Raw genomic sequence first — 9,559 nt, forward strand, 5'->3', positions numbered from 1 at the left:
CCATCACCAAAGGTCACATAGCTGGTAGTGTGAGGTTGGGTATCTGCCAATAGATTTTCCATACCAGTCATATGTCTTGAGTATCCACTGTCAAAGTACCAGTCTTCTTTGATAGAAGCTCTTAGAGCTGTGTGGGCTAACCTAGCATACCATTGTCGCTTCTGGTTGGAGACATGGTGCCTAAATGTCTTATGCTTAGGTCTGACATGAGGGACTTGGTTCGGGTAACCATGAAGCCTGTAGCAGAAGGCTTTTATATGCCCAAGCCTACCACAGTGGTGACATTTCCATTTCTGGAATTTCCTCTTCTGATGATTAGTCATCCTGGTTCCCCGATGTTGAGACATTGGATGTGACTTCCCCTTGAATTTCTGAACTTTAGCCTTTGGGCGTTTGCGTTCAGCTGAGGATCTTTTCCCAAAGCCTAAACCAGATGTGGTTCCAGACTTCTGTCCTACCTTTAGGATCTCTTCCAAGGTGTCAGTTCCTTTATTCATCATTCTGATGGATTTAGTCATCTGATTCAGCTTGGAGGTCAGCAGGGTTATCTCACCATTTAGATCCTCTATGGTCGTCAGATGCTTCAGTCTCTCATCTTCCAGCTCCTTGATGAGTTTCCTCTGCTTTTCTCCTTGTACACGTACTTCTGCACTGGTGACACACAGCTTTTTATAAGCTGCAGCAAGTTCATCAAAGGTCAGTTGATCTGCACTTGAGTCATCATTAGTGGCACAAACACTGGTTAGTGCAGTGACATGTTTAGCAGATTCTCCTTCAGATTCACTTTCAGAATCTCCTTCAGACCATGTGATAGCTAGCCCCTTATTTTGCATTTTGAGGTAGGTAGGGCATTCAGCTCTGACGTGTCCATACCCTTCACAACCATGACACTGGATTCCCTTGCCGTGGTTGAACTTCTCTTCAGAAGTTGATCTTTTCTTAATGTCAGACGGGATGTTCTTGACATTAGGTCTACCTCTTTGATCAATCTTCTTCACGAACTTGTTGAACTGTCTCCCAAGCATGGCTAAGGCTTCTGATATGCTTTCATCACCTCCAGTGTATCCTGCTTCTGACTCCTCTTCAGCATTAGATACAAAAGCTACACTTTTGTTCTTCTTTTCAGCATTCTCACACAAGCCCATTTCAAAGGTTTGGAGAGAACCAATTAGCTCATCCACCTTCATATTGCAGATGTCCTGCGCCTCCTCTATGGCTGTGACCTTCATAGCAAATCTCTTAGGCAAGGACCTGAGAATCTTTCTTACAAGTTTCTCTTCAGCCATTTTCTCACCTAGTCCACCAGAGGTGTTTGCAATTTCAAGAATATTCATGTGAAAGTCATGAATAGTCTCATCCTCTTTCATCCTCAGATTTTCAAACTTGGTGGTCAGCATCTGAAGTTTGGACATCTTCACCTTGGAAGTACCTTCATGAGTTACCTTGAGGGTATCCCAAACTTCCTTAGCTAGTTCACAGTGGTGCACCAGCCTGAAGATGTTCTTACTGATTCCATTGAACAATGCATTCAAGGCCTTGGAATTTCCAAGAGCTAATGCCTCTTGCTCCTTGTCCCACTCTTCTTTAGGAATCTGCACACTGACTCCATCTTCACCTGTCTTTGTTGGATGTTCCCATCCTTTGTTGACAGCTCTCCAGACTTTACTATCTAGAGACCTTAAGAAGGCTATCATACGAGGCTTCTAGTCATCATAGTTAGAGCCATCCAACATGGGTGGTCTATTTGAGTGTCCTATATCCTTGTCCATGGTACTAGAAAGTAACTTCCCTAGATCTCACTCAGATATTAACAGGCAGGGTGCCTGCTCTGATGCCAATTGAAATTCTAGTTACCAGACTTTAGATGTCACACGGGTTGTTATGACATCCAATTCTGCACAGACAAGAATTATGCAAAACTTAAAAGTAAGTGGAGTAAATAACACAAGTAGTTGTTTACCCAGTTCAGTCCAACATGACCTACATTTGGGGGCTACCAAGCCAGGGAGGAAATCCACTATCAGTAGTATTAATTCAAAGCTAAACTCACCCGTTTACAACTCTTCACTTAATCCCTACCCAATGCAATTTCAATCTTACTCTAAGATCAGAGTTCCTACTCACTCCCCCTCAATCACCTCAGTGATTACTACCTTTAATCAATATTAAAGACAATTTTGAAGTCACACTTCAAACAACTCTTGATTGTGCTTAACAGCTTTAATCAAGATACACAACACTCACGCTTAAAAGCTTTGAGCGACACAACACTTACAACTCAATGAACACCCTATGCCAAAGCAATCATCTACGTGATAATGGCTTGGCTTACAAGATATGTCTAATACAAGACTCACAAAAATACAGCAGTGAAGTATGATGGACACACTAAATCTTCACGCCTCAAAATCCCCAGTTCTGAATGAAGGAACGACTTCCTTTTATATTGCAGTACTTGGGCCTTTGCACTTGTATTCTCCTGAATTTAAGATCACGCGAGTTCCCCTAAATTCCACATCTAGGATAGGCTATTTGTTAGGTTCATTAAATGTAGCTTGGTTGTTGATTTCCTGGATTTTCTCTCAGCTGTTGAATCCCTGAAGAATAGCCTGAGAAAAAGCTGAAACAAAAAACTGAACAACCTACAATATAGCATATGCTGTCAGGAATGAATGTCACGACATTCAGCTTGACATCAAGGATCATATGCTAAGTCTGTTTTTCCAGAAAACAGACTGTACAATTTTGCTGACCTGTATATGACCAAAATGACCATACTACAGTAACAGCTTACATTAATAAATGTCAAAGTATCCAATTTGACATTTACACATTTGGCCTTAAGTCAGTTCTGTTATCTTCTTGAAGAACAGACTAAGAAACATGCTGAAGTATAGCAGAACACCACTCTGTCTATTGTTCAGTATATGCTGTCAATGATGAATGTCATAACATCCAGTTTGACATTCAGTCAGTAGGCCTTATGCCAGGTCTGGTATTTCCTTGATAACCAGACTGGAAATAAATACTAAGTTCTAACAGAACACCAGCTGTTCTATTCCTTAGTATCTGCTGACAGGGATGAATGTCACAACATCCAGTTTGACATTCAATAAATCCTGTATTAGCTAATCCTGCAGTAACTACTCAAGTGTGTCATGACATCAGTCAAGACATCAGAGTATAGTTAGATATTCTAACCTACAGTGCAGTCACACATACACACCATGTCATGACATCAGTCAAGACATTAGAATCCAGCTAGTGTTTTACCATATAATGCAGCCAATGAAACACCTACAAGAATCAGAAAAACCTATTAATCTAAACTGATTACCCTTAAGAAACCAAAGACAGTGATGTGAGGTTCTATTAAGACACCTTAAAATTATTTTTACGATCTTAAAGTGGGATTCCCTAGGTGTCACTTGAAATCAAGCACACATGAACACATTAAATATAATATCTGACCTACTCGCGGTTAAATAGTGTGAAAATCCTATGATACATATATATTTGGTAATGTTGATCTCTATGCCTTGTTCATATTTATCCATCTACACATTTGAAGACATAGAAGTTGATAAGATTTTTGAATATTTAATATCATATTTCTTTAGGAGCTCCAAGAAATAATTTGTCTGGCTCATGAATGTGCCAACTTAATTTTTCTTTATTTCCAATCAAAGAAGTAGGTAAAGTCTCCCATTAATGATATTTCAAACTTACACTGCATCAAAATCACAAATTCTTTGCAAAAAAATTTGGCAGTAGGTCCAAATATAATTTCATCAACCTAAATAATAAATAATAATATATGATTATCTTTATGTCTTATAAACAAAGCAGTGTCTACTTTACCATGATTAAATCCTGGTTTTATAAAACATCCACTAAGGCGCTAACACCAAGATATATGAGCTTGTTTGAGACCATAGAGGACTCACTTAAGTTTAAAACAAAATTAGGATTTTCATAGTCCTCAAAACCATAAGGTTGAGTGAGATGTACTTCTTTGTTTATTAAACCATTAAGACAAATCTATTTTACATCCATCTGATACAACTTAAAATACATGAAGTAGGAAAATGCCAAAAGGAGATTTATCGCCTCAAGACAAGCTATGGGAGCATAAGTCTCATCATAGTCAATCCTTTCGGCATGACTATAACCTTTTGCCACTTAATATCTTTATTTCTAGTAATTATGCCATTTTCATCCGACTTGTTCCTAAACAGCCATCTACTGCTAATGACAGCTTTATCTTGAGGATATTGAACAAGGTCCCAAAAGTTATGTTTAAATTAAATGAGCTCTTCTTGCATAGTAAGAAGTCATCCATCGTCAACTAAATAAATAGATATAGTCTTAAGTTGAATTTGGGATATGAAAGCATAATACTCACATAAAATGTTAACCTGAGATCTTGTACTCACGCCCTTCCTAATATCGTCGAGCATCTGATCTAACATATGATCTTTTATAAAAATACAGTCTAGAGGTAACTGAGTTTAGGTCTCTTATTTTTCTTCCTCTTGTTTGATTTCCTCTTTATCTTTGCTAATTTCTTTTTCTCATAGAGGATCTTCTTTCGGAGTGTTGTTATTTATTATTGTTTTGTTATAAAACCTGAAAAATCATGAAGACTACCTTTCCGTGATTTTTGGGGTCTAGTTTCATAAACAGTAACATGAAACAACTCTCCAGCATAAGACATTCTATTGTTGTTAACTTCATAAGATTTACTCGATGATGAGTACCCTAGAAAAACTCCTTCATCAGACTTTACGTCAAATTTACTAAGATTTACTGTTATTTAAAATAAAGCATTTTCCACCAAAAAACAAAAGTAGGAAATATTAGGTTTCCTACCTTTAAATATCTCATAAGATGTCTTCTCTAGTATAGGTCGGATGACCATCCTATTCAAGACATGACATGCAATATTAATCATATTCTCCCAAAAGTACATAAGCAAACTCATTTCACTTATCATTGGCTGAGCCAATTCTTCAAAACACGATTTTTATGATCAATAACACCATTTTTTATGGAGTACACGGACATGAAAACTTATGAGTTATCTCGTTTTTGTTAAAAAAGCTTTCAAAATGATGGTTTACAAACTCACCACCATGATCAATATGGAGAATGACATCTTTCCAACCAAAAAACGGACAATGAAGTGAAGCGGTTAATCCTCCTTCCAAACACGAACATACCTTTGAGAGATAAGTATCCAAGATTAAATCAAAATTTTATGCGGACTTATCTCAAACAGATGCAAAGTTTTGAACAGACATCCTCTGAACCAAACCATGGTTTTACACAGGCTGATTACAAACTGAACTAAAATTTTACACCTAGATGATCTCGAACCAAGTTAAGATTTTACATCGATATGTACTTAAGAACCAATAATAAAATTTTTTAGTGGTTATCTTCAAGAAAACATAAATAGAGCTTTTCATTAGGTGGCTCAACTCACAAACCAAATAGAGATTTAACACTAAACCTCCACCCAAAGCTTTTAAAGAATTTAGTTTTGAGCCTAAACAAAACACTTCCTAAGGAAGACATATTCACTCAAGACGAAAAATAACTCTATGTGAGTTTAGAATATTACACTTTCCAGAATAATTTCCTCACTTAAACATAAGAACCTTTATCAAAGTGCTATGGCTAAATTTATATGAGAGAAAGTAAAACTATTTTATAGAGAGTGAGGAAGGTGAGAAATATCATGTTTATGGATTTGAAAAAGTGAAGGGAGAGACACACAAAAAAAGGAAACTATCAATGGGAAAAATTAATTGTCTAATCGACTGGGTCCTTATTCCAATTAATTAGATGACCTGAACAATCAATTATTTTTTTCCCATTTTGCAAAGATTTGATAGAAAGTCATTACCCTTCTTCAAGACACTGTCATAATCAATTATGAACTCGCGTTTCTCTTATTCAATCTATTGGATATTTCAAAATACATGTCATAATCATTTTGCAGTTTCCAATTCATCTGGCTAGGCTCCAAAACATTTTTAGGTTATTTTCATCGAGAAATAGAGGCTTTAAAAACACCTTTAGTGAGTTTGTGATTTAGCCATATTACTTTATCAAAATGCCCTTGTGTTATTACAAAACACTAAATACTCAAATATGATCTGTCGCGACATAAAAAATACCCGAGCGTAACGAAACACTCGAAAAACAACACAGTCGCCACCAAACTTTATTTATTCTAAAAGTAAAAAGAAGGTGTTAATAAAACCCTTGAATAAAAATAAAATGGTCATCGCAACCAAATTTGGGTTAGGGAGTCAATTATGTGAGGGGAAAATATTAGCACCCCTCACATCCGTTGTACTCAATGAAAACCGTTTAGTGAGCTTTGCTAATATGAGTGTTAGCACCCCTCACATCATAATGAAGTTCTTGATGTCTTTCTGATAGTGATTTATTCATACTGTAAAGTCATCAGATCTGTTGAATGCACTGTTCAGATTCAGAGTGTCTGAGTCTTCTCTCCGTCGGACTTTGTGCGCTTTCTTTTCTTTAGAGTCAGAACCTTTGCTTAAATATCTTCTAAGTTGTTATTATAGACTTACGTGATTGTCAGATGTATGTCTATCTGATCCTTTTTCGATTAGAGTCCTTCACACATAGATAAATTTGTTAGGGTACCAATTTGTTTCATCCTTTGATATCATCAAAACCTTAAAGATGAATTGTAAACACAAAATCTTGTTCTTACAATCTCCCCCTTTTTGATGATGACAAAAACCTCAGAATGATGATGAAACAATGATACTTCAACAAGGATTTAAAACAGTTATCTCAGAGTCAAATGAGTGACGACTCCCCCTGAGATAGATCACAATAAATTTTAGATGTTCTTACGAGATCTCCTTGCGTAGTAGCCTGTTTTTAGATACTTCCTGCAAATCATAGGATTTTCATAAGTTTTTAAACGTGCTCAGTGCAGCAAGAGGCTTAGATATTATTTCATCAGAGCTATTTTTATTCTCCCCCTTTTTGTCAGACTCAAAAAGACTTAGTAAAAAGCATAGAGACAAAAGATAATTCATATGTGAAAAAGAAGTACAGATGAGTTGATAAGCTATAAAGAACAGAGAGAAAAACACTTAAAGAATACATATGAGATAAGAAAGTAGAGAAGGCAACCAAACAAGTCCTAAGTGCCTAAGAATTTGGAGGAGGTGGTATCCTCTGAAGCAACTGAGACAATAGGTTCTGAATGTTGGAGTTGATAGAGTCCTGTTGATCCAGTCTGGCTCTCACAATCTGCTGCTCCTTCTGTAGCTCTTCCAGAGTCTTCAACAATAGAGGACCAAAGTCAGAGTGAGATTTCTCCCCCTGAGTCAGAGCGTCGTTCCCTACCTTAACGGCTTCTTCTACAGCTATGCGTGCTGCTTCTTCAGCATTAGCCTTTGCTTTGGCTTCAGCTTCAGCAACAGCAACAACCTCAACAACGTCCTTCTCTGTAGCTTCTCTTGCTCTTTGTTCTTCCTCCAAGCGAGCCTTCTCTTCAGCTTCTCTTCTAGCTCTCTCTTCTGCCTCTCTGGCCAGACGTGCCTACAACCTCTCTCCAGGTTCTCTAATGAAGTCGTTGTTATAGTAGTTTGTTGGGAAGAGGTTGAAGGTTGTTCCGTTGATTCCATTTGTTAAGAATAGCTGTAAACTGATTATTGCTGGGAATCCATGAAAAAGATGAAGGTTGAGGAAGAACACTTGAAGATGCTTGAGAATGCTTGAAGGTTGAGAGAACAAGGGTTTGTGTAGGATGTGAGTGAAAAGTGTGAAAGTGAGAATTGTGGCAAGTATAAGTACATAAGGTAAGCATGCAAAACGACAGCGTTAGATGGGAATAAGAAACAGTAATTAAATGATGGAACAGAAAAATGAGTTGACACGCTATGGGAGAAATTAATTACAGCTAATGATGGATGTCTAATCCACAAATTAGCATACTGCTTGAGAAAATCTCAAAGGTCTGTCTCTTGAGTTCTGTGCTAGACAGTTGTCTGGAAGATCCAAAGTCAGACGCAAGAGAGACCACATGTTGATCTATCTGATCTTTAGGAATCCCAAGAGATTGGATCCTGAGGATTTCTGATTCAGATAACTTCTAACTAGTAGAAGTATCAGAGTCAGATTCAAACACCAAATGTTAAGTTTAGAGCCTATTTTTCCATTTCAATTTTAAATGTTTCAGACCACCAATGATTCAGATAACTTCTAACTTCTTGTTGTCTGTAACCTTGTGCCACCAGTCGTGCTTTGTTCCATACCACTTCTCCCTTTTCATTTAGTTTGTTTCTGAACACCCATCTTGTTCCAATAATGTGGGTTCCTATTGGCCTTGGTATCAGATCCCAGACGTCGTTCTTTGTAAATTGATCAAGTTCTTCTTCCATTGCAAGAATCCAGTCATTGCCTTGAAGTGCCTCATCACAGGAAGTAGGCTCTATTAGAGACACTAATCCCAAAGGGGTTTCTTCGGATACTTTGAATGTAGACCTTGTTCTGACAGGTTTATCCTTGTTTCCCAGAATCAATTCTTCAGAGATGTTTGGACGATTTCTTGATCTTTTTTGTACATTTGAGATTTCAGTTGTTTTTGGATTTTACTTTTCAGCTTCCTCAGATTCTTTAGTCTTTTCGTCAGAACCTGGAAGAGTTATCTCCAGATCTGCAAGTTTTTCAACTAACTTTGACTTTTCAAAGTCAAGCTTATCATCAAATTTGACATGTATTGATTCTTCCATAATTTTCGTTTCTGTATTGTATACTTTGTAGCCCTTAGAGCGCTCTGAGTATCCTAACATAATACCTTTTTGTACTTTTGAATCAAACTTGTTCAAATGTTCTTTAGTATTGAGAATAAAGCAAGAGCAACCAAAGGGATGAAAGTAAGAAATGTTGGATTTTCTTCCCTTACACAGTTCATAAGGAGTCTTCTCCAAAATATGTCTAACAGAGATTCTATTCTAAATATAGCATGCTATATTTACTGCTTCAGCCCAAAAGTGCTTAGCCACATTTGTTTCGTTAATCATGGTTCTAGCCATTTCTTAGAGAGTCATATTCTTCCTTTATATAACCCCATTTTATTGTGGATTTCTAGGACAAGAGAAATCATGGGATATTCCATTTGAATAAAAAATTTCCTCAAAAAACTTATTTTCGAATTCTCCACCATGATCACTTCTGACTCTGATGATTTTAGAGTCAAATTTGTTTTACACTTTAGAACAGAATCTAGTGAATATAGAGTGTGACTCATTCTTGTGCTTTAGAAATTTTACCCATGTCCTGCGGCTAAAATCATAAACAATGACCAGTCCATACTTCTTTCCATTGACTGAAGTTGTCTTAACAGGTCCAAACAAGTCAATATGAAGGAGTTCCAGAGGCTTAGAGGTAGAAACAACAATTTTCTTTTTAAAAGAAGTTTTATGAAAATTTTCCTTTTTGACATGCCTCACACAGAGCATCTGGAGAGAACTTTAGTTTAGGTAGACCTCTGACTAACTCG

At 36.9% G+C, this 9,559-nt stretch overlaps 1 protein-coding gene across 1 annotated transcript; it reads right to left on the reverse strand.

Moving 5' to 3' along the window:
* Positions 1-7,203: 7,203 nt before the first annotated feature.
* Positions 7,204-9,092, reverse strand: LOC127096344 (uncharacterized). Its single transcript, XM_051034928.1, has 2 exons — positions 9,036-9,092; positions 7,204-7,596 (listed from the first exon to the last, which is right to left on the reverse strand). The coding sequence occupies exons 1-2, from the start codon at positions 9,090-9,092 to the stop codon at positions 7,204-7,206; spliced, it is 450 nt and encodes a 149-aa protein (XP_050890885.1).
* Between the last annotated feature and the right edge of the window lie 467 nt (positions 9,093-9,559).

The sequence above is a fragment of the Lathyrus oleraceus genome, chromosome 6 (genome assembly GCF_024323335.1).
Source record: "Lathyrus oleraceus cultivar Zhongwan6 chromosome 6, CAAS_Psat_ZW6_1.0, whole genome shotgun sequence".
NCBI classification, from domain to species: Eukaryota; Viridiplantae; Streptophyta; class Magnoliopsida; order Fabales; family Fabaceae; genus Lathyrus; species Lathyrus oleraceus.